General features: G+C 34.2%; 1 protein-coding gene across 5 annotated transcripts in view; it reads right to left on the bottom strand.

Annotated features, from left to right (window-relative positions):
• The window catches only part of BRAF (B-Raf proto-oncogene, serine/threonine kinase), a 181,606-nt gene that overhangs the window by 35,165 nt on the left and 120,646 nt on the right, over positions 1-25,795 (bottom strand). For 2 of the 5 annotated variants that reach the window (XM_079150110.1, XM_079150108.1), the window contains exons 8-14: positions 21,519-21,678; positions 17,523-17,558; positions 17,160-17,196; positions 12,439-12,575; positions 11,199-11,316; positions 8,796-8,880; positions 7,764-7,940 (exon numbers count right to left, since the gene is read on the bottom strand). In XM_079150110.1, the coding sequence (XP_079006236.1) occupies positions 7,764-7,940; positions 8,796-8,880; positions 11,199-11,316; positions 12,439-12,575; positions 17,160-17,196; positions 17,523-17,558; positions 21,519-21,678 (750 nt within the window). Of the gene's footprint in view, positions 1-7,763; positions 7,941-8,795; positions 8,881-11,198; positions 11,317-12,438; positions 12,576-15,724; positions 15,845-17,159; positions 17,197-17,522; positions 17,559-21,518; positions 21,679-25,795 lie in introns of all 5 variants that reach the window. The other 3 variants (XM_079150111.1, XM_079150112.1, XM_079150109.1) reach the window with 3 other exon arrangements.

Genomic DNA, 25,795 nt, shown 5'->3' with positions numbered 1-25,795 from the left:
AGCAGAAAATAGAGTTGATGACTGACTGTGTGCTGTGAAGAAAAAGGACAAAATATAATATTTGATCTATGTAAACAGCTGAAAGAACAACTGCCAGCTGCTGAGAGGAACAGGATGTAGGAAGAATGGGCTCAAGGAAAAAGAGTAGCAGCTCAGTTTCACATGTATTAAATTTGAGAAGCCCATTAGACAGTCAAATAGATATGTTAAACAGATAATTAGATATGAATCTTGAGTACAAACAAAATAAACTGGCTGGAGACTGGCAGATAAATGATATTTAGATGGTTCTTCAAACCATAAAACTGGATGAGATTCCAAGGGGGTTGAGGAGGAACCAACTGATGAACAGATAGTAGTGGGACAACAAGGAAAATATGCTTTAAAGTAGTGTTCTTCAAACTTCAATATCCATGGGAATCATTTGGGGATCTTGTTAAAATGGAGACTTCAATTCAGTAGATTTGGGGTGGTAACTAAGATTTACATTTCTAAAAAATGTAAATCAGAGGTGGTACAGATACTATCCAGATTTTGAATACCAAGACATTAAGAACATGATTAACCAAACAATTAAGAACATGTTTCATGAAGAAGGATGTGATTAACTGCATCCTATGTTTCTGAAACATCAAACTGAAGACTGAGAATTTAACCAGAGCACAGAGGTCATCAGACTGTCTTAGTATAAATGTTCTGTGGAGTCTGATTGGAATGGGTTCCAAGATAAAAAGGGAGGACTGAAATTAAACACTGAGCATCAACAATTCTTTTAAGAGGCTTTATTGCAGAGGAAAGAAGAGGAATGAGATAGCTGAAGAAGACAGTAGGATTAAGAGAGTCCCTCAAAGTTATTTATTATTAAAATTTTAAGCATAGAGGAAAAGTTGAAAGAATACAGTAAATACCTAGTAAACCTTCTACTTAGATTAACAACTGTCAACGTTCTGCCAAATGTGCACTGGAAAAAAGATATTTGTAGGAAGGTAATTCGGTAGCAAAGGAAAAACTGCTGATGAACAAGAGATAGGAGAGTCACTAAAAAGATCTTTCTGAGTAGAAGAGGAGGATGGGATCAAGACCATAATGGAGTGGTTGGCTTTGATGCTTAGTGAAAAATAATTTGCCATGAAGGTAGGCAGGTGGGCAGGTGCCATAGCTGGTACTTCTAATTTTCTTAATGAAATGGCCAGCAAGGTCATCAGCTGACTGTTACTGGAAAAGGGTTTTTGAAGATCTAAGAATAGGAGGTATGACAGTCTTTAGGAGAGAGGGAAAGTGAATGAATCAGTTAACTGGAAGCACAGTTGTTGCATGACATTAAGGACCCATTGGGGTTGTTGGAAAAATTGAGTAAGTCAGAAAAACAACCTGGCACAAAAGTTAAGAAATTGTTCTCCGAAGCCAAAGTACCTAGGGCAAGTTACTTGACCTTTCTATAACCTGGTTTCTTCATCAGTAAAACGGGGATAGTCATGCTAAGTGAGATAAGCCAATCTCAAAAAACCAAAGGATAAGTGGATGATGATATATAATGGGGGTGGGAGGGGTTAGTGTTAGGGTTAGAGTTAGGGTTAGGGAGGGGGCAAGAATGGAGGAAGGACTGTATAGAGGGAAAAGAGGGGTGGGATGGGTGGGGGGAAGGGAAAAAATAACAGAATGAATCAAACAACATTACCCTATGTAAATTTATGATTACACAAATGGTATGCCTTTACTTCATGTACAAACAGAGAAACAACATGTATCCCATTTGTTTACAATAAAAAAACAAAAAAACAAAAACAGGGATAGTAACTGCATCTACCTCACATCTACCTGTGAGGTAGACGCAGGTGTGTGTTTGTCTGTGTGTGTATAGGGAGAGTACATAGGTAAAGTCTATTATGTACACAGTCTGGACATAGTGTATATTAACTGTTAAATACATAAATAAATGTCAGGGTATGTTTAAAACTGGAGAACATACTTGGTATTTAAAAAAAAAAAAAAAAAAAAAGGGAAACATTGAGTCAATAGTATGTAGAATAGCTGTGATCAGAACATAATATTTACTAACCAGTAAAGAAGTTTAAGAGTGAATGAAGAAGGCAAACCCTGTATGATTCCATACTTAAAAACCAATAACAAAACCACTGTGTAGAGTATTATAAAATACAATTAATGAAAGGATACATAACATACATCAACATATTAATGAAATATCTTTTGATGGTGGTTTATTGGTGCTTATTTGTATTTATATTCTCTGAAATTTTTGTAATGATTTTATATTTCTTTGTAATAAATTTTGTCTTGAAATTAAAAACTGTACAGATAATATATAAATCATTCATAGGCTCACAATCCTGTTAATTTCTAAGTATTAAAGATTTTATTTTTTAAGTGGCTGCAACCCAGCAATTTATGAGTTACTATGCTCCTGTTTTGCTTATGTCTTGGGACTTTAGAATGCAATTCTGGTGAACAGTCAAAAAAGGCCACTTTGAACAGCATATAGAAAACATTCAGAGGGCAGACTATTCTGAAATGAGGGCTTTGAAAAAAGTACATTATTAAGTAGCTACTTAAACAGTCTATGAACTACCTCTAGCTTGTTCTATCCTTTAGGAGATGATGATGACTGGGGAGGAAAAGCCATGGAGAGTCAGAGCCACAGGGTTGAAGGAAAAAGAGGTGGATGGGTGCTAAGAAGCTCTTAATTATCCAAGCAGGCTACCAACTGGGAAGAACTACTGGAGATAATTCTGAAACAAAGCCCTCAGGATGAAATCAGAGTTAGTATTCAAGATGAACAAGCACTGGAAATAGGGAGGAAAAGTATGGTATGTGAGGGACTCCGTGTTGTTTGATCCATAGTAAGATAAACATGAGGTTGAAATGGTGACCATAAGCCAAAAGGCAAGTTAAAATTTGTTATAAAATTATAACCAACACTTAGGAATTAAAGAACCAATTAATGACCCTTAGGGATATCCTGTTTGTCCTAATATCCACCAGCCTGAACAAATTTGAATGTCTTCTAACAACAGTTTAATCAAACAACAAAAACAGTGTGCTTCGGTCACTCATAGCAGAAAACAAAACAAGGATAACCATTCACCAAGTCACTGACAAAATCTGCTTATGTATTATAATTAAATATACACCTTCATGTAACTCAAGTTTGTAAAAAAAGTTTGTCCAGGTGTCCTTTCTGAACTATGTTGTCTAATACAGACAAACTAATATTAAACTACAAAGCATTTTGCATAACAATCTTTTGCTGAAGATTTCTTAAATGAATTCTAACAAAGTATGCAAGTATGCAACTCCTTGTTGCATAAAATTAACATTTAAAAGTGTAAATAACTGAAAAGGATATAATTTCCAGTATACTGTAAATATCAAAATTTTAACTAACATCTTCTGTTGTTATGTGCTTGGAAAGCATCTGTTCTTGGACAGCAAGTCATTTCTTCTCTCTCTGAAGAAATTGGTAGCTCTCCACCAACTGGGCTGGTGTGTGTGTGTGTGTTCTCTCTTTTTTTTTTTCTTGTGGTGCTGATAATGGAACCCAGGGCCTCAAGCATGTCATGCAAGAGCTCTACCACTGAGTTACATCCTCAGTCCTTTTCTCTTCTCTTCTCATCGGGTCTATTTCTTGCAATGCCAGGGCCTTTTCCTCTGTGTTTCAGTCTTCTCTCATTTGCATCAGAGTTCCCCTTCACTATCTGATGATCCAGAGATAATTTGTCTTAGACTAAGTGAAGGATTAATAAGCTGGATGGAAGCTTTCGGCATATAGATGGGCTTTGAATTGTACAGTGATCCAGGTGGGAATCCCTGATGTCACTCTCTTTGGGACCTTCCTCTTTGGCTGGTAAGATTCCTCAGAGAACTATAGTGTTTAACTCTAATGTACTAATAAAAACTTTTACACACATTACACATATACAGATTCCTCAGAGAATGATCTTCAAATATCCTACAGAAAGAATAAGGTTTGACTGTTAGCATGCTGGGAATCCAATTAAAAGAAGGTTGGGAAAATTTCTATTCATCACTCAGTGAGAAGAATGTAGTCACAAAATCTCCCTGTTTTGGTAAGGTATGCACATCCTAAACACAGCTTAGAGTACTCCAATTTGGAGACACTCATTTTCCCCTCTCTAGAGAACAAAACTTTCAGTCTACCATCAGGACAGGGATAGGCAGTTACCCAATGGCATAGAGTAGAAGGGATTTAGATAAATAACTGCTTTTCAAACAGGCCTTTCACTTTAGCCTCCCTGCCCCACCCTATATTTGGTACTGTTAATTCCTAAGACTGTTGAGAATTCTGTGATATAAACTGGGTTCATTTTCCTTTTTCCATTGCCAACTAATGATTTAGTGTTTTTGGTCATAGTTCAGTCCATTATCATTCCTTTATCTGCTTTTCAGCTTTTAAAATGCTGTTGCTACTGTCTTTCTTTATTATCCCTATCCTCATATATTCATATTAAAAAATTTCTTTATTATATTTTTAGTTGAGTTTCAGGAGAGAGCAAAGCCATTTTTTTTTTGTACCAGGGATTGAACCCAAGGGCACTTAATCACCAAGTCACATCCTAGGCCCTTTTTACTATTTTATTTAGAGACAGGGTCTTACTGAGTTGCTTAGGGCCTTGCTAAATTACTAAGGCTGCTTTGAATTCCGAGCCACTGGGATTTTAGGTGTGCGCCACCTTGCCTGGCACAAAACCATTAATGAGAGGATTTTTAATCTGTCAAAGTCTTTAGAAATTCAAGATGTGTTGGTATATTTAGCCAGAAGTGTATTACCATCTTATAAGGAACAAAAAGAGAAAAAAGGAGAAGAAACTGTATTTTATTTGGTTAATTTTTGTTGTTGTTGTTGTTCTGGGATTGAACTCAGGGGCACTTGACCACTGAGCCACATCCCAGCCCTATTTTGTATCTTATTTAGAGACAGGATCTCACTGAGTTGCTTAGCACCTTGCCTTTGCTGAGGCTAGCTTTGAACTCATGATCCTCCTTCCTCAGCCTCCCAAACTGCTGGGATTACAGGCATGCGCCACCATGCCTGGCTACTTGGTTAATTTTTAAGCTTGCAATAAAAAGTAAACTCTGCTAGAAGATTTAAAATTTATAAATAGTACTTTCCTAGCTATTATAATCTAGGATAAACCTGATGGAAAGTGTGAATGTGTACACACACACACACACACACACACACACACACACACACACACATATGAAGAGAGAGAAAAAGAGAATATGTGTGTGTGAGGTATACTCATTAAAGTGTGAGAACAATTTTAAAACGTAAGCGCAGTGTTTTGGAGTACACAGACTGCATAATTCTAAACAATCAAGTGATGGGAAAATATCACCTCTTCCCTGACAATTTCCCAGACTACACAACAATTTCAATTTGATAGTGTTCTTTTTCTACTGTCACTTTACTTTATTTACTTACTTATTTTTTGGGTACTGAGAATTGAACTCGGGGGCACTTGACCACTGAGCTATATCCCCAGTCCTATTCTGTATTTTATTTAGAGAAAGGGTTTTACTGAGTTGCTTAGCACCTTACTTTTGCTGAAGCTGGCTTTGAACTCATGATCCTCCTGCCTCAGCCTCCCGAGACACTGGGATTACAGGTGTACAACACCCTGTACCCGGCTTGTCGCTTGTTTTAATCCTGGTACTTCACTGCCCTATCACTGTTGCTAAAAAGTGTTTTTAAAAATTTACTGAGACAGGGTCTTGAAATTTTAAATTGCCTAGGCTGGCCTTGAACTTGATATCCTCCTGCCTCAACCTCTCAAGTAGCTGGGATTACAGAAGTGTGCACTGTGTCTTACTAAAAACAACTATATTTTGCTGTCTCTTTTATCACAAATCTTTTCCCCTCTATTTACTTTTTTTAAAAAAATATTTTTATATATATTTTTAGTTGTTAATGAACCTTTATTTTATTTATGTGCAGGTCTAGAAATTGAACCCAGTGCCTCATGCATGCTAGGCAAGCACTCTACCACTGAGTCACAACCCCAGCCTACTATTACTCACTTTTATTACTTCTTTGGATGTTATTTTTTTTCTTTGACATTTCTGTTTTGATATGAGAAGAATTTGGCTTTTCTCTCTCCTGGAAGCCAAACCTATCAATAACATGCAGTTGTGTGTAATAATGCATTTCTTCATTTCACAGGTATGTATTGCATAGCTATCACAGGCCAGGCCCTATTCCAGGCATTAGGCATAAAGCAACAAACAAAACAAAGCTCCAGGACTCACACAGCTTGCATTCTAATGGGGGTGGGGGGGCGCAAAAAAAAAAAAAAAAAAAGTCACGTGGGGTTGGGTATTAAAACAAACAAACAAACAAGGGTAGGGGCAACAGAGTGACTGGATGGGATGGGGACCTGTTTATCTCAAGTGATCTGAGAAGGCATGTCTTAAAATAAGGGACTTTTGTAGCATAAGTATCCTAAATGGAAAAGAACAAGTATAAAGGTGCTGAGAAGAGAGCATATCTGGTCTGCTGAAGGAATAGGAAAGAGACTGGAGGTGGGGGAGAAGCTGTTTCTTGCTGAATATTTACTATTTTTGCCACAGTTTATTTACTCTTTGAATTTAGATTTGAACAGATACAAATTCCAACTCATCTGAAAGGGTGAGTGTTTTATGTGTAGTAGACAAGTGGGACTGTTACTGAATAAAGTAATAATTTGCGATATAAGCATTTGGCTGAACATAGGCTTGTAAACAATCTAAAATTATTGACATATTACCTGGTTCTGAGCCAGGGAAGGTAATTTAGAGGGAAGACTTTTATTCCAATTTTATAATGAAAAAGTAGCATAATGGTTGTAGGGGAAAAATACTGGAATTTGAAATCCTGAGTTAAATACCTTTGTTGATACTTATTAAATGTGTCCTTATACAAATCACTTAAAAGCCCATTTCCTTATTTGTAAAATGAAAATAAAAATAGCTACTTCATAACATTAAATGACAGCCTATGCATGTGAAAATAATTTACATACTACAAATTATTTAGATTAGAATATATATTTTTAAAATATGCTTAATTTTAATGAATTTATTTTTCATGTAAGTGCTTTCAAATTTTAATTTTACCTTTTGGTTTATCTATCTGCACTTAAAGAGTTATATGCAAAATTAATCTTTCAAGTCAGTTATCCATTTTAAGCTATATAAATTTAAAAAATAACTATATTTTCAATTATATCACAAAATTCAACACACACACCCCTCAACCTGAAACCCTTGAAAAGGATCAGAATGAGGATTTTCATTTTAACTTATTAAATGACTATTTTACAACAGAAAATTTGGGCACTTAGAGAAAATGATTTGAAAGGATAATTAACATTATATATAAATAATTAACATTTTATATATATACATATATATATATAAACAACTGTTAATGATTTTTAGTTGTTTTTATTTTTTATTTTTACCTTTTTGCCTATTTTTGCTTCCTGAGCCTCTACTGCTTACTTCAGTCACTGAATGTGAAACACTCAGTTGTATATTTACTATTAAATACTTGGTATACTTCACTGTTTGCTTTGATACCAACACTAGAGAAAGACTGCTTTATATTTTTGTATCACATTGCTAGTCATTATACAGCTGAACAGTAATTTAAAATGCAATCTAAAAGAAGTGGCAAAGCCTTTAAAACATCTTCAAGGGTCTTCAAAAGGAATTTACAAGAGAATTAACAGAATGGAACTTACTCCATGCCCTGTGCAGTCTGCCGTGCAATATCTATAAGTTTGATCATCTCAAATTTGGTCTCAATGATGTGGAGATGATGATATAAGCTGGAGCCCTCACACCACTGGGTAACAATAGCTAGTTGTGGCTTTGTCGAATAGCCCATGAAGAGTAGGATATTCACATGTCGTGTTTTCCTGTAAAAGTAAAATGATGGTAAATAGTAAATGTCAATAAACTTTAGAGAGCCAAAGTAGTCCAGCACTAGATGAACAGAAAATAGTATTAAAAAAAAAAAAAAAAAAAAAGCATTAGACATATACACTTAGATGAATTATCTAATTATCTAATCACCCATCATATTCAGAAATATCTTTTTTTTTTTTTAATACATCTGACAAGTAAGTAGAGGTTGCTAAATACCGTGACTTTATGGGAAGCTCATTAACTGAATAAAGCCACTTCCCTTCTTTGTTTAAATAGTTCTAGTATTAGAAAGTTTTCTTGTATGGAGACAAAATCATTTTCCTCCAACCTCCACAACTGGCTTCCCTGTTCTGCTCTCTGAAATATAATGTAGCAACTCAGGATTCTCTTAAATCTAACAGTCTTCTCTGTAATACAAGTTTTATTGACTTGTCTTCCCAAATCACAGTTCTAGAATCTTCCTCACTTAAGCTGTCCTACTCTCATTTGTAAATGTTCCTTAAGTTCTAGGTACAGGAGTAAATGCAATCTCTAAAGTTATTCTGAAACACTTAGAATTTTGAAAGCATTATTTCCATAAGTGGAACTGCTATTTCACAGGGTCAGAATACTATATTTTCATTACTTCAATCTAGAATTAAGTTTTCTATGAGCTGTACCAAATAATATTGCATACCACTGAAAAGAATACGCTGAAAGATAAAATAAAATTAGGCATCTTACGGTTCTATCTACTTACTCATTTTGAGCAAATTTGTAAAGTTAATAGTGGGTATCATCAGAAACAGGAGCTAATAACAACGACTTCTTTCTCCTGAAAACAGTAATTTGCATAATAAGCTCACCTGAGTACTCCTACTTCATTTTTGAAGGCCTGTAACTGTTGAGGTGTGGGTGCTGTCACATTCAACATTTTCACTGCCACATCACCTAAAAGGTAATTATCATTTAGAATATCATTCCAATTTTTAAAATTTAAAACTATAAAACATTTTTTGGGGGTTTCCACTAATTATCATAACCTTAAATCTATACCACTATTAAACTACAAATAAATGATGCCTTAACTATCTAAACTGCATTAATTTTTGAAGGATAAAAACAAAACTGACAAAAATACTCCTATACTAGTATTTCAAAAGACAAACCCCCAAATAGCCAATCTTGTTTTACCTGAAAATTTGGCTTAACTAAGTACCCAGAGTATTTAACATATTCAATGAGATATATTTACTAAATGAACATTGAAACTAGAGATAACAGTCCCGGTGGAGTTTCACTTAAAATTTAAAACTTCAAACTTTATGAGAGCAGTTAACATTGTTTACAAAGCTATGGATTACTTATGAGGCTTTTCATTAGGAAAATGATTAAAATCATAATTCAAAAATACTTCATGTAAAACAGCTATAACTCTCACATCCTACCACTAAATGTGAAAATTGATACAACCACTTTGTAATATTGCTGGTAGTATCTATAAAACTGGACATATGCAAATCATGTGGCCCCACAATTTTCTCCAAGGTATGTATACCCAGTAAAAATGGACTTACATGTTCCCTGAAACACATACAAAAAGTATTCATAGCAGCATCATTTGGAATAGCACCAAACTGGAAACTAGCCAAATGTTCAATATATAGATGGAAGAAGAAATCAGCTTATAGTCACACAATGGAAAACTAGAATGTTTTGTTTGTTGTTGTTGTTTTTTTTTTGTGGTGCTGAGGATTGACCCCAGGGCCAATGCAAGGCAAGCACCCTGCCAACTGAGCTACATCCCCAGCTCTTTTGTTTGTTGTTCACGGTTATATTCACTTTTTGAGATTTCAGCTACTTGTGCACTTATACACATTTTTTAATTTTTAATTTTACTTTATGCTTTTATATGTATATTACTGATTTCTCTTAATTATCAATCTAACACAGCATTCATTTAATCAGTGGTAACATAATTTGCATACCACTTAAAAATAAATGTTTAAAAACATTTTGAAAGCATATAGAAGAAAATTCCTATAATGCCACTCAGCTGATATCATACTGATATATATGTAGTAAGGCTTATATATGTATGCAGTGTTAATATTTATGAATACATATAAAATGATAAACTAAAGAGAAATATACTAAAATTCTGATAGAAAATTTTTGTATTATATATATAACATATGGGGTATCACACATGCTATTTTATATAGGCTAATATACCAAAGATACCTTTCCATATCAATAAATGTACTTCTATATATCATTTAAAAAGACCTATATAATCATGTAAAGATTTATCAATTTATTTATCCAATCCTCTTTTAATAGACACTTAGATCAATACACATATTGCCAACCTGCCTTATAGAAAATTTGTGGCAATTTATTTTCCCACCAGCAGTACTATAATCACAACTCCAAATATGGTCAATTGAAAAAAAAAAAAAAAAAAATCTGTCCATTTGCTGGGTGTGGTGGCACACATTTGTAATTCCAGCGGCTCAGGAGGCTGAGGCAGGAGGATCACAAGTTCAAAGCCAACCTCAGCAATTTTGCAAGGCCCTAAGCAACTCAGGGAGTTTCTAAATAAAAAGGGTTGGGGATGTGGCTTAGTGGTTAAAGTTCCTGGGTTTAGTCCCTAGTACCAAAAAAAAAAAAAAAAAAAAAAAAAAAAAAAAAAAAAAAACCCAACAAAAAACAAAATACAAAAACATTTTGGGGAACAGCTAACCTGGAGAATCTGGAGAATCTTCATTTTAAAAAATTATTACTGCGGTCAGGCAAGGTGGCACATGCCTGTTGCTCTCAATTATTCAGGAGGCTGAGGCAGGAGAGCCACAAGTTTGAGGCCAGCCTGGGCAACTTAGTGAGAATCTCTCAAAATAAAAAGGGTCAGGGAAATAGCTCAATGGGAGGACAACTGTCTAGCATGGGCAAGGCCCTGGGGTTTGCTCCCTAGCACTGCACATGTGTGCACATGCGCGCGCGCGCACACACACACACACACACACACACACACACACACACAAAGTAAATAATTACTGCGATATAATGAAAGGAGTCCTGATTACTGTGAACCTAGGTTTTTATTTCCCATAATTTTTGTTACAAGTTTTGGGAGGACTTCTGCATCTGATGAAGATAGTTTAAAGATGCAAATAGTTAATACTCTGTTTGATTTTTTAAAATAAAATTGTTACACATATCCTATTCCTGTGTGACTTGTGACTATGTCACCAATGTTACATACATACCATGCCACTTTCCCTTATAGACTGTTCCAAATGATCCAGATCCAATTCTTTGTCCTACTGTGATTTGTCCATCAGGAATCTCCCAATCATCACTTGAATCCCGTCTACCAAGTGTTTTCTTGGAAAAAAAAAAAAAACAAAAAAAAAAAAAAAAAAAAGAAAAAAAGAAAAAAAAAAAGGTGCAAAAGTCAAGTAAGGCCAAACCAAACAAAAAGGGGAAAACTTACATTTCATGTCAAGTATAGTAACCTAAGCCTGAGAGGAACATAAATGAGGAAGATAAAATGGCTTCTTGTACAAAAAACTGAAGAAATAATAGTTAAAGGTATGTCTAAAAATACAAAACTTAAAATTAAGACAAGTCAGTCTTGGATGGAGACAATTTATTTAAAAATGAAAATTATTTATTGAGCATGTGTGAGAAATGCATATTATTAAAATCAATAAACCGTATTGTATCATTTGGAGGACTATCAGGGCAAGATAAGTATTAGGTATTTGTGATTAGTTCTAGTTTCAAATCCCTCAAAATTTAACTTAACATGTTATGGTAACTGTGGACAATTTTTCTAGTTAGAGCTAAATTTTCTCATATATCTTAACTGGCCTCTCTCTTAAAAAAAACAAAACAAAACAAAAAAAACAAAACAAAATCAACATATCCAATTACTTTGGTAGGTTTGAAGGATCATCTACCCAACCAGTAGCAGGAAGTTAACTTTTCAAATAGGGAAAGATGTCATTTGGTAGATTCTTGAATTATAAACCAGCCTTTAGAACACATATGCTTAATCATGCTTTCCAAATCCTCATGTACTCTTTTTCCTTATTTTACATTAGGTACTGGGGTTTGAACCTGGGGTGCTTTACCACTGAGCCACGTCTCCAGCCCTCTTTATTTTTTTTGAGACAGGGCCTTGATAAGTTGCTGAGGCTGGTCTCGAACTTGCTATCTTACCGCCTCAGTCTCCTAAGTAGATGGAATTAAAGGTGTGCACCACTATGCCTGGCTCTTTTTTCTTATTTTAGAAACAGAATGCTACTGTTACTTTTCCAAAACTGTCTTTTATATTAGAGATGAAAATGAAAATTAGTGTTGTAGGAATATTCTTAAGCAAAAATCAACTCCTGAATTTGTTATGGGAATTTTGTTTCATATACAGACATATCTAAAAGTAATATTATATGTGGCTTTGATTTCAAAAAAGAAAGAAAAGTGAAAAAAGATAAATATTCTTACCATCCTATTCCTGTCTTCTGAGGATGAAGATGACTTTCTTTCCCGCTGAGGTCCTGGAGATTTCTGTAAGGCTTTCACATTAGTGAGTGAGCCTGGTAATGAGGCAGGCGGGGTTGCAGACAAACCTGTGGTTGATCCTAAATTAGGGAAAATGTATCCATTAAGGAGGAGCAAGCATGTTCCTTTATCAGGGGGTGCACAAAGTGCAGGGGAGGACTCAGACTTGGTCTTTTTTTTTTTTTTTTTTTTTTTTTTTTTTTTTTGTGGTGCTGGGCATTGAACCCAGGGCCTTGTGCTTACAAGGCAAGCACTCTACCAACTGAGCTATATCCCCAGCCCTCAGACTTGGTCTTAAGACTTAAAATTTAGTGTATGTTCAAATACTGACCTTTTGGAAATAATAAACCAAAGGAGGCCTACTGATGATTAGTACTAATTTCTTTTAGTTTTCTGGTCAACTTAAGTTTTAAAATATCTAATGACAGATATAAACTTGGTTTAACTAGTACAAAGTCTAGGAAAAAAAATTCTCTGAAACAATGGATACAAAAAAAGTCCTAAATTTGTGTCTTTGACAAAGTATTTTTTTTAAAAAAGCAAAGTCAATTAAAAAGCCTACATAGCACACATTTAAAAATAAACTTTGCCAAGTGCGGTAATCCCAGTGACTTGCGAGGCTGAGGCAGGAGGATCAAGAGTTCAAAGTCAGCCTCAGCAACTTAGCAAGGCCCTAAGCAACTCGATGAAACCCTCTTAAACAAAACAAAACAAAAAAAACCCAACGAACTTTTAATTATATTACCTCAATAGCCAATCAGTATTAAAAATTATGGAAACCCCCAAGTGGAAACATTTCCTAATTTTTTTTTCTTTTTTTTGCAGTGCTGGGGATCGAACCCAGGGCCCTGAGCTTGCAAGGCAAGCACTCTACCTACTGACCTATCTCCCCAGCCCAACGTTTTCTAATATTAATGACCTTACTATTGAAAATATCTGGCTCTTTCACCATAGCCACTAAATTTAAATACAACCCCAAACTATAAGCTTTAATACTTAAGAAATATTGATTAGTGTCAGTGGTTCCTTGAGTTTTATAGTTTTTTGTTTTGTTTTTACTAATACAGATTATTTGTTACCTGTATAACAAAATGAATGTAAGCAAAGACAAGCAGGTTTCTCAAGATTTTCTGAAAAATCTCTGCATTTGTAAGTCAATAGAAAATAAATGTTATGGCTTTTCAGGCAAGTTACAAAGAATGCCAATAATTTGCAAGCCAAGTAAGCCCAAGGGGTACTCTTTGGGCAGGATTGAAACCTTTCTGATGGGCACATTTCCAAATAGTGACTCAGTGGTAAACATCCTAAGTCTATGTATAGTAGTATCTGGTCGGCTCAGGACAATAAGTCAGGCCTGAGTACAGTAGAATAGGACTAAGATTTCTAGGTAATATTTCCATATACAGGAAAAAAAGGCTTCAGGAAAAAAATTTTTTTTTTTTTTTTTTTTTTTAATGATTTTAACTTTCAAGGTAGAGAAGGAACCATAATCTTTCAAAGAAAGAGGATGTCAAAGACAACATTTCTGGGCTGTGTGGGGCACAGCCCTGTAACACCAGAGACTCAGGAGGCTGAGGCAGTAGGATTGCCAGCCTTGGTAACTTAGTGAAACCCTGTCTCAAAGTAAAATCTAAAAAGGACTAGGGATGTAGCTCAGTGGTAAAGCACCTCAGCGTTCAATCTCCAGTACCAAAAAAGAAGAATATGTTAATCTTTCTAAGTGATTGCCCTACATTGCTCCTTCCTTCCTTTTCTTTAAAAAAAAAAAAAAAAGGTTAATGTTAAATCTGGGTAGAATTTTTACCATTATCACATCATGCTATAATATCATGTGAAATTTCCATGATCTCACAGGCAGTTTTCTAAAATAAAATGGTATCTAACATGTCTTTTAATTAGAGCATGATCCATTTTATATCTGCCATTTATAATATTGAACATCATGTAGTCTTAATTGCTTACCCAAATGACACATTCTGATCTATGTAGTAATACTGTATTCCTTAGTTCATATTATTCAGTACTGAATGAACTTCTATTCCATTTCAAGGACTTTTCTGAGACATAGCTGGGCTGAGAGAGCAAAAACTGAAAAGTACTACTGCTACATTAAAAAAAAAAAAAAAAAAGTAATAGGGTCTGGGGTTGTAGCTCAGTGGTAGAGCTTGCCTAGCACGTGTGAAGCACTGGATTCAATCCTTAGCACCTCATAAAAATAAAATAAAATAAAGGTATTGTGTCTATCTATGACTAAAAATACTTTTAAAAAAAGTATTAATCACTAATTACAAGAGTCAGTATATATAATCCTGGGACTAAACATAAGGGTGGCTCTACCACTGAACTATCCAGAGCCCTTTTCATTTTTTCTTTTCAGACAGTCTCCCTAAATTGCTGAGGCTCTCCTGTCTCAGCTCCTTAAGGTGTTGGGATTACAGGTATACATCGCTAACTCAGTTAATTCTTTTAAAATATTTATAGCAAGACACCTGTACCAACTTTGACTTCACATTTAAAAAATCAGTTTAAGAATTAAAATGTCAAAATAAAATGCAGAGTAAAATTATACTGCTAACTTTTTCTTTCTGTTAGAGTATAATTAAAAGTATAACTCCTCTCAGTTTCTGAAGTATTCTGAAATATCCAAAATACATTATAAATCTTTCTTTTTATAAAAACAACTCCCTACTTTGGTATAAAATACAAACATCCCATATTGGGGGGAAAAAACCCCAAAACACATTGCTAATATACAAAATTAAAAAAAATAAAAAGCCAAAGGTCTAATAAAAATATTGTAATAGGGGTTTCTATTTTAATTTTCTTAAAAACCACAAAAATTGTTAACAAATAATCAAAGTTATCACCTACATTAAAATTAAAGGAATCCATATTGAAGATCCCTCCCATCTTATTTATTCCCACCCACTGAGTTTAAGTTATCAAGACCAAGATGTAATAAGATAACAAATAACAAGATGGAAATCTCAGCTCAGGTTTTTTTTTTTTTTTTGCTTTTAAAAATTTATAATAGACAGTATACAGAAAACTTGTAGTAGTGAGTATGTGTGAGAAGCACATTCAGAGCATTCCAGCCAGGCCAAGCAGAAATTTAGTACTGAAAACTCTCACACTTACAAACACACGCTGTGAGGGTGAGGCACAAACAGCATCTGTAGTTTATATTTAGTTTGCTTTGGGTGAAAACAAGAAAGAAGAGCCCAACTACCTCTGAACACTGGGCCAGGCTCAAAATCAAACACTATTTCACTGGGGACAGAATGTAGGAGGGGACTGGGAGTCCGGGATTGGTATTTCCGAAGACAGCGCATCAGCTGGTTCAAGGGGGCTGTTAGAAGAGAAAGAGAGGGGCAGGCAAACACAGGAAGACAGACACACAGAAGAAATGAAAGAAGTCATGGGGAATAAATAAGATGAACTGAAGCCCGCTTCACAAAATAATTCTGGATTTTTTTTTAACCTGCTTATTTTTATAAAATCCCAATGATTTTTTAAAAAGTGACTCATAAAAAGGACAAGAAATGTCACTTGATTTTAGATTCTAAGCAGGCAGTGTTTATGACAAAGTTAACTCTGTGATGCTAACATGATGGCAACATTTAAATGCTGGATGTATTGGGCAGAATTATCAAAAGCCACAGTTATTAAGACATATGAAAGTCAAACTGGCAGCAACATTAAATTGGCAGGTTCATGGAATAACAAACAGAAGATAAACCCTTTGTGTAACTATGTGCTCGTCAGTACCAAGTCCAGAGTACATAATGCAGGCTTATTATTTTGGTAGCTTCACAGGTATACAGAAAAATAACAAAAGATGGTCTACACAATGTTTACTTAGAAGATATCTTTGAGTCTGGGCTTAGATATTTTGAAGTACAGAAGGTCACAATGAAGAGACCAGCTCTGTCATGATAAGCAGTTATTACAGGTCTTCCTTATTAGAGAAGATAAGTGCAGAGGACCTTCTGCAAGAAAACTTCAAGACAGTCTTAAATACCATCTCTTAGAAAACATTATATGGCGTAAATTCTTATAAAAAGTGTTTTAAGCAATGTTTCTTTGTTAGAATACTAGATAAAAAATTCTGGAGAATATAGCAATTCCTTCTTTGCTTGTTTTATGTAGCAGACTAATCCAAGGGCAAGTGGGGCTGTTCAATAAAAAGGACGTTTCAAACACTTCCAGAAAGTTGAAGAAAATGTCTGACAAACTGTGGCAGGCAATCCAAGTGGTTCCTCCCCAGGAATGATTTAGCAAAGTCAAGATTTATCTAATTCTATGCTCAATCTTTAACTATGAGTAGAGGACCCCAAAGAAAATTTATTAACTTCAGCTTAGAAGATGTAGAAGTTAACAAAGTGGGTAAAATAATTAAGGATCTCTCCTTGATACAATATTTTAAGTTATAGATGGTTCATTTAAGACTACCTTTTGTGTTTTCTCATTTCTCTACTCATGTTAAGAATTAGTTAACATTTTATTAGAAATAAATAATAAATACTATAAAAATTTGGGTTTTCGCTACTTATTTTTCTCTGTGTCTGTGTTTTATGAAAGAAGCAAGTATAAAGGAGATAAGCAGCAAAGCAATTGCATTTTTCCCTGAGCATTTTTTTTTCCCCAATGAAATTACTACTTACCTCCATCACCTCGAAACCCTTGGTCTCTAATCAAATCCTACAAATAAATAGTAAAGTATATTTATTCAAAGCATATGGTAAGAAAATAATAACAACACTGAATTCTTCACTCATATTAATAGAAAGGTTAATTCAAAATAATACCTCTTACAATTACTTCACAAAACAAAGAATATGAAATTAGCTAGTGTACATGATAAAATCTAAATTTTGAAGTACTTGCCAACCTAACCCTATACTGAAAGGATTATTAGTCCTGATCAGATGCTGAAATCCATTTCAGGCCATTCAAAACCAATGGCTTCATCAATCCTTAAAGAAAATTCTACTGGCACATATTAAGAGCCATAAAAATGTTCATACCCTTTGATCCTGTAATTCCACTTCTGGGAATTTTTCCTAAGGAAATAATTCAGAAGAAAAAATGATATGCACAAAGATGTTTAGTGCAGCATTATCCATCATACTAAAAAGTCAGAAATAATTATTTCCCTATTATAGGCATTTTGACATATTATGGTTAAGTAAGTTATGGTGTATCAATTTAATGAAGTATTATACAACCACAAAAAGAATAATGAAGATTAAATCATGAAACATGTTATGATGAAAAAAACAAAGTTAAAAGTACACTGAATACCATAAAATATGGATGTACAAGGACACACTACATAGAGGGAAAAAAAATCAAAATAACTCAAATAAGAATTATTATTAAAATACAATTACAACAAGGTTAGTAGTGGGGAAGTCTCTCTGTTGTGCAATTTGGACCTTCACAGGTAGAACTGGGATTAGTTTTTGCTTAATCAGTTTAATTTAAATGTGAGGGATTGAATGGCCCCAAATGTATCTAAATAGGCCCTTTGCAAATAGGCAGTTTTTTGTCTATAGCTAAAACAAAGAATAGATTCTTTATAGGTATATTTCTCTCATGTTTAATATGTTACATAAAGTCTGCAACATTTTCTACAGAATAATCAATGAATACTCATATAACTTCAAATAAGGTGCTAGGTATTAGGAGTGTGGCTACCAATAAATACAAAATCCTGGTGGTCTTACTAACTGTGGGTTTGAAAAAGTTTTCACTCACTGGGAGAAAAATGTACACTCATGAAAATTAAATGATATAATTACAACAAGTAAAACAGTATAGAAGAAATATCAGTTTGTTGCTAAGTTACTGTCAATCAAGTGCTTTTTGCAGTAAGATTTTTAGTTTAGGGGGCTGGGGATATAGCTCAGTTGGCAGAGTGCTTGCTTTGCATGCGCACCTGGCTTCAATTCCCAGCACCACCACCAAAAAAAAAAAAAAAGGAAAAAAGAAAAAGATTTTTAGTTCTACATAAAGGATTTAGTCATTGGGAAAGCATTTGAAGAAATGTCTGAGTGGGGCTTGAAAAACAGTGTAGTTAAGGGCCATCTAGACAAAAGGACACAAAAGAGAAAAGCCACACCCCTTTCTTTTCTCAAAGCCACAACTATGAAGTGACCAAATTTGGCTTTTTCCACTCTTACAACCCACTGCTACTACCAACATAAACTTGCATTTTTCAATTTCAAATGTGTTCTTAAAACTCCTTAACAATCTATTTCTACTTGTTCTAGGTTAAATAGGACTTCTAGTATTCCAAATCTGGCTATTTCAAACTCTCTCCCACTCTCTTACAGTTCCTTTTCTTACATCTCTTTCCTTCTGCACAATAAACAGAAACCATCAAAAGAACTTTTGGTCCTGCCTTTTACATCCATAAATATCTGTAGAGTAACATAAGCTACAATTTCTCAATTCTTATTATGTACCAGGTATAAAAAGTGAAGTCTAGGAGTAGGTACTATTAGTTGCAGGGTAGAGTCATACAGTTTGTAAAAGCTACATCCATCCACCTTTAATTCACACCTGTGCAGGACATCATTATCTTTTCCTCCTCTTCTTTCAAATCCCTCCTTTACTACTATACAGTACAATGGGTAAGCTTAAGAAAGGAAGGCCAGGTTCAAATACACTTATAAGCTGTGTTGTGATTTTGGGTGTACTCTTTAACCTCTGTAAATCTAATTTTCTAAACAGTGGACTAAAGATAATAATAGTACTTAACTCATGAGTTTACTGGTTCAAACAAGAAAATTTATTTAAAGTATCTGGCATACAGTAAACATTCATAAACAGTTGTTAATTTCCAGATTCTTAGGAATCTTATCTCTAATTCACTAATTTATAGTCTCCTTTCCCTCAACTCACTAACTTGACACTAATACTACTACTTCAGTTTTAACCTTTATCGGCTCTTGTTTAGAATACTGCAAAAGTCACATTATTGACAGTCTTGGCTTTAGATGTGATTGATACCCACTCATCTATCCTCCACATGAGCACATGACTACTTTTTCTAAAGTATAGAGCTGATCTCTCATACTCAAAAAGTGTTTCAGACTCTGCCACCTCAGAGACTTTACAGCCTTTCATTGTGGACCCTACCTATTTTCATCTTCCACCATTTGTCAGCCTTCTCCTGAACCTTAAACTCCTCCAATATCAACTACTAATTACATTCCATGTAAATGTCTTTGTACATAATATTTTCTTTCTAGCAAATGCCTTTCATTCCTAATTCCCTACGTGGTGCACTTAATAAACTCCTACTCAATCATCTTTTACAATCTGGCTTCAATGTCATCCTTTCTCTGCTAAGTATTCCTATATCCAATGATGCAGAGTTTATTATTCTCTAAACTACCACTATATTTTTTGTGATTATTTCTTATATGTCTGATTCCTCACTAAACTGTGACTTCTTAAGGGGCAAAGACTATGTGATAATTCATACTTAATATCTACTTGACTAGCTCAGGGTCAAAAGTAAATCTTTTTAGTGGGACTGAACATGAATGCAAATGCTAAAGTTCGTACTTTATCTTGTAATCAATGGTAAGTCACTGAAAGTTTTAGAATAAAGAAAGAATTGATGATAAGTGTGTTATGAAAAATTATCCTGATGATAGTATAGATAAATCAATGACAGGAAATCCATTTAGGAGATATATGTAGTAAGTACTTCAAGCGGGAAATATGTATTCAAATGGTGGTGGCAATAAGTGAGAACCGTTTGAGATACACATGAAAAGGAAAAGGTGATGACTGATTATGAGAAAGAAGAAAAGGCAAGATACAGAGTAACACTTCAAAAGTTCAAGGGTGAGAGATCAGAACAGTGGTCACAATCAGAGAATAAAGGGAACAATTTAAAAGGATGTTAGTTTTAAAAGTAAAGGTAACAAGAGGCTGAGGCCCTAAGCAACTTAGCGAGACTGTTTCTCAAAAAAAAAAAAAACACAAAACAAAGGGTTGGGGATGTGGCTCAGTGATTAAACACCACTTGGTTCAATCCCCAGCACCAAAAAAATAAAAAAATAAAAAAAAAAGTAGTGAAGATGAAGATTAAAATTTTGGACACAATAAGAACAAACTTTGACTAGAAATTTGGTTTGATTTCTTATTTCACAATCTCCTTATTCCCATATTTCCTCCCCTATTTGCTAGTTAAGGAAAAATGATACTAGGGGAAAGGAAAAATGATACTAGGGGAAAGCCACTTTCCCCAATGGAGAAAAAGTATCAGAGTAAAATGTGGGAAGAAAGTCTGATTTTTGGATGAAATTAAAATTTATGATAAAGTTTGTTTTTTTCTTTTGGTACTGGGGATTAAACCCAGGAGCACTTGTAACCATTAAGCCCACATTCCCAGTTCTTTTCATTTTTTATTTTGAGACAGGGTCTCACTAAATTGCTGAGGCTGGCCCTGAACTTGCAATCCTTATGCCTCAGCCTCTTGAGTGCTGGGATTACAGACATATGCCATCACGACGAGCTTGTAACAAAGTTTTGTTTCTAACATTTAAAATAAAATTTAACTTATAGTTCCAACTATACACTAATTCTTAAATATACAAAGAATCAAGTTTTTGTGGGTTACAATGCCAAGCTTATGACAGTATAATCTGAAATTGTTAATTTCATATATATCTTTTACAGCACGATTGTAATCAATTTTATAAGAATTTTAGAAGACTTCAGGCATTCCTATCAATCCTTTGATATTTAAACTATTTTCATTTGAAGATAAGACTTTTACAGACATGGTGTCATTAAGGTAAATGTCAGAATAACTCTAGTTTAACAGTGAAGTATTTAATATCATAAGATGACAGGTTTTTCTGATCTGTGATTCTTATAAAGCCTAGGACTTAAAATAACTGATGAATGAAAAGATGATACTTATTTTTGATCTATATTATAACAGAAAAATAAAAGAAATACACCTGAAATTTTCAGTTCTAGCAATGCTGGATACTTACATCAATATTGACAGGTTCTATTGTGTTTATATGCACGTTGGGAGCGGATGAGGATCGGTCTCGTTGCCCGAATTGATTTCGATGATCTTCATCTGCTGGTCGGAAAGGCTGTGGGATTGGAATGGATTTTGAAGGAGACGGACTGGTGAGAATTTGGGGCCTGGAAAAATCAAGTCATTGGAAGATAAGATTCAGAGCAACTGTATAGAGATAATAATATTAAATAATGGAGGATATAAAGATTCTCTTGTTTAACAGAAAAATCTTTAAAATTGATAAAACCATTGATATTCCAGTTATAATGGCTTTATAGGAAACATTAAAGAGGACTAACAGACCTACAACTAGAACTGTCAAAGTTGCTATGCTCAAAGCAGAACCTTTAGGAAATATCGATAAGAACACTTAATTCTTACCCAGAAAACTTGAAGGAAATCTACAGATGGCTAGACATTACCAGTGGTTAATCAGCTGAAGAGGCTCTTCTTTTTAAAGTTATAGATAATGGTAGGTAGAGATTGAATAAAATCTGCTATTTTTCCCTAAATTTCAATTTCTTGAGAGCTGAAATTACTAAAATGAAAAATTTGTGAAAAGTATTAGGAAGTTATAATTTTTTTTGTGTGTGTGGTGCTGGGGATTGAAGCCAGGGTCTTGTGTATGTAAGGCAAGCACTCTACCAACTGAGTTATATCCCCAGCCCTGGAAGTTATAAATATTTTGGGAATATAGCCTGTACATTTCAGGATCTGAAAAATGTACCTGCTACTGTACACCAAAGATGAATGAAAATTCTGAACAATATCAAAAGATCATTTCCAAATTCACAAGATGATTTTCACAGTGCCAATACTGTTCACATTTTGAAATTTTTATCATGCCCAATTATTGATATCAAAGACACTGGAGAATCATATATTAAATATTAAAGCAGTTATTTTTTAAAAATTATTTTTTGATTAAACCACCAAAACAGGTTACAGGGTGACCTACTTTGGTACTGTAGATAAATAAGGAAGTATGATCTTTCACTGGCCCTAAAACAAACATGACACAGCAAACCTAAAGTTCTGAGGATAGACTGTAAGCACCTGTAAGAAATCTATGCTTCTTAGAAAAGGTATCTACAGGAGTAGAAGATGTGGCTGTCTCATTAAGCTGCACCATTGGGAATAATGAAGTGCTAATGATAAGCTCTTTACAAATATTGGTTGTTATTCCACCCATCTTATGTAAATTCTCTGACTGATTAGCTTTATTTAGTAATTGTTAGGCCAGAAAGACAATGATAAGGGAGGGAAAACACATTCTGTGACAGGAGAGGGTTTGAAGAGGAATGGTAAGAAAATATAGTAGGAAAAGGAATGGATAAAGATTTGAAGAGCAAAGAAAGTTCAGTAGTTACAAAAGTCTCCAAACAAAATGTCAACAGAATCTGAACCATTACAGTTTATATCCTTACTTCTCTGAGCACAATGTTATTAAGCACAATTAAGGACGGGGGAAATTTCTGATTTTACGTGCTCATTTTAATTACATGAATTCATATGTAACTGATATATAAATAGTAAGACATTATGTACTAAAAAATTATTATCAGCCTAATTAGAATTATAGTTAAGACAGAAGAAACCGGACTTTGGGAAAATTAGCACATTTCACCTGGGTCCTTTTTATGCTTTCTGGTTACTGAGAAGTATTTGGTTTGTGACAGAGCCATCCAATTTCTTGCTTTAAGCTACAAATATATGCCCTTTGCTAAGGAATTCAGAGAGAAGTAAAAGAGTGGAAAGATTAGTTAAAAAAAAAAAAAAAAAAAAAAAAAAAAAAAAATTTGGAAAGTGAACTGACAGCTAACTATTTACAGGCTGATTTGATTTAAAGTCTCAGAGCAAGCACATACTTTAAATCACGAGTTAAAACTAGAAAAAGCCCAAATTTACTAGAACTGTATAGGTTAGTCTAATCAATGCTATAATTGATCTGGTATGTGTAGAAGTAGCAGTAACTCTCTTGAAACTTCCTTAGTTCAATGACAGAAACATACTGGATGACAAATCAGATATATATATATATCAAGGGGAAAAAAAGGAAACACCCTGAATTGAATTTGGTAAGTTTCATTTTCATATCTAAAGAATGTATATATTAGAAAATGAGAATATCCAGGTGTGGTGGTGCATACCTGTAATCCCAGTGACTTGGAAAGCTGAGGCAAGAGGATTGAAAGTTTGAAGCCAGCCTCAGCAACTTAGTGGGACCCTCAACAACTCAGAAGACCCGATCTCAAAATAAAAAGTAATGTAGCTCGGTGGTAAAGTGCCCCACCCCACTGTACCAAACAGAAAAAGAGAATAACTGTTTATCATATAAAATCAAAGACACTAATAGCACCTGGAAGGGAAGGTGTCACCTCATCTAGCCTTGAGGGCAGATATATATTACAATATATATAATACCTCAAGTTATCATACCCTGATGTATTAATATCAGAAGTACATACTAATTCCATGCTTGACAAAAACATTATAATTTGGTTTCTTTTAAATATCTTCTGAAAGAGTATTGGCTCATCCAACACAAGAAGCTTGGTTTATATAACAGGTAAATTTCTTACAGAAAGAATTACTTGATATTCTGATTTAGTCTGTTCTGACTTTGTTTAATGCAAACCAGTATATTCCTAACTCTCATCATTTCTGGAAATAGATAAAATTGAGTTTTAATACTTGGAAATATTTACCTGGACCAAGGTAATTTATAACCCATGAAGTACCTTGGCAGACATCCAACTGGCTTTTACTCAATGACAACTTTTTATTGCTCCTGCTGCAAACCTCTTTAAAGTGGTACCAAATTTAAATTAGAAAAATATTAACAGTCTGTAGTATATTACCATTAAGTAAGACCTCATTTTCAAGCTAGAATATTTAAATTTTTGAAGCAAAGAGACTACTATTGTTCAGTGATATGCAAATTGTAAATGCTGGCTTTTCTTAAATGTATACAATACACTCTTCAGCATTTTTTAAGAAGTAGAAAAGAGGTATCTCTTATTTTGTATCAAAACTGGGTAATGTATCACTTATCCAAAATTTCTTGGTTACATCCATTATCACACTTGCTTCATGATCACTATGACTGTTCTCAGGACTAAAAACAAAATGCAAGTGAGTTTTGATATTGGATATGACCAATTTTTATCTTTACAGAGGCAATCATCTATACTGTGACATAAAAAAATCAGGAAAATGATTTATAGAAGTCTGAACATCTTATCATTTGCTCAAGACCAGACTATACTTCAGTTTAGTTATGAATAAAATACTTGTGGCACAGGCATACATTTTTTAAGACAACACTCCTTCCTGGATTGTTACCATTACAAACCTTCAGAGAGGCCAAGCTAACGTTCTGTAACTGCTCACAGAACTAGGACCTGTCATTAGAAAGACATCATAGTCTAAAGAATCTGTCAAAAGAAAATGTCAAAGCCAAAGGCTTAATTAAAAACCCAAACAATAAAAACATTTTGATTTGATAGTCTAAAAAAACCCACACAGCTGCACACAACTAATGGCAGAGCAGTAGGAATAAAATGCTTCAAAGAACTGTTATAACCTGACAAAAGAACACAGTGGTTACATTTTCTAGTGTTCCAAATGGACAAATACACCACTCATTAACATAAAATTCTTTTGCTAAATTTTCTAACCTATGAGACCTCCAGGAAGGTTGGTTTCACAAAAATAACAGGCCTATTAGAAGTGTCAACTTATGATTATTTTTATCTATGCAGAAGTCTAAAGAAATATCACATTGTGAAGAGTGGGAGGAAGTAGGGTAAAAACTAACAATATTTCTGAACTAAATTCACCGGGATAGTCTAGAATAGAACACTATATAGGAACTTTTTTTCCCTATATGCTTCCAGATATAAGCATAAACAAGGCCATCCCAAATCCAGTAGGAAAAGAGTAAGCAGATCTGTGTAAGAAATGCTCCAGAACCAACTAATACCCACTTAGCGCATCAATACCAGGTCTTTTTATTCCTACTATGAATCTTAAGAATATCCATACCTTCTCTGCACTGCTCCCACTCCAGTTCAGGTCTTCATTGCTTCTCAGTCTTTACTACCCAGTCGGCAGTCTTTGCCTTAAGACTTTTCTATATCAAATCACTTGTATTTTACTAAGTGATTTTTTAAACACATTTTTATCAGATTAGTAATCTGCTTGAAAACCTTTAATTTGTGCCCCTACTTTTTTTAGTTG

Source organism: Sciurus vulgaris, assembly GCF_902686455.1.
Source record: "Sciurus vulgaris genome assembly, chromosome: 8".
NCBI classification, from domain to species: domain Eukaryota; kingdom Metazoa; phylum Chordata; class Mammalia; order Rodentia; family Sciuridae; genus Sciurus; species Sciurus vulgaris.
Note: the sequence above shows the minus strand (reverse complement) of the source record. Positions and strands in the feature narration are given on the sequence as shown.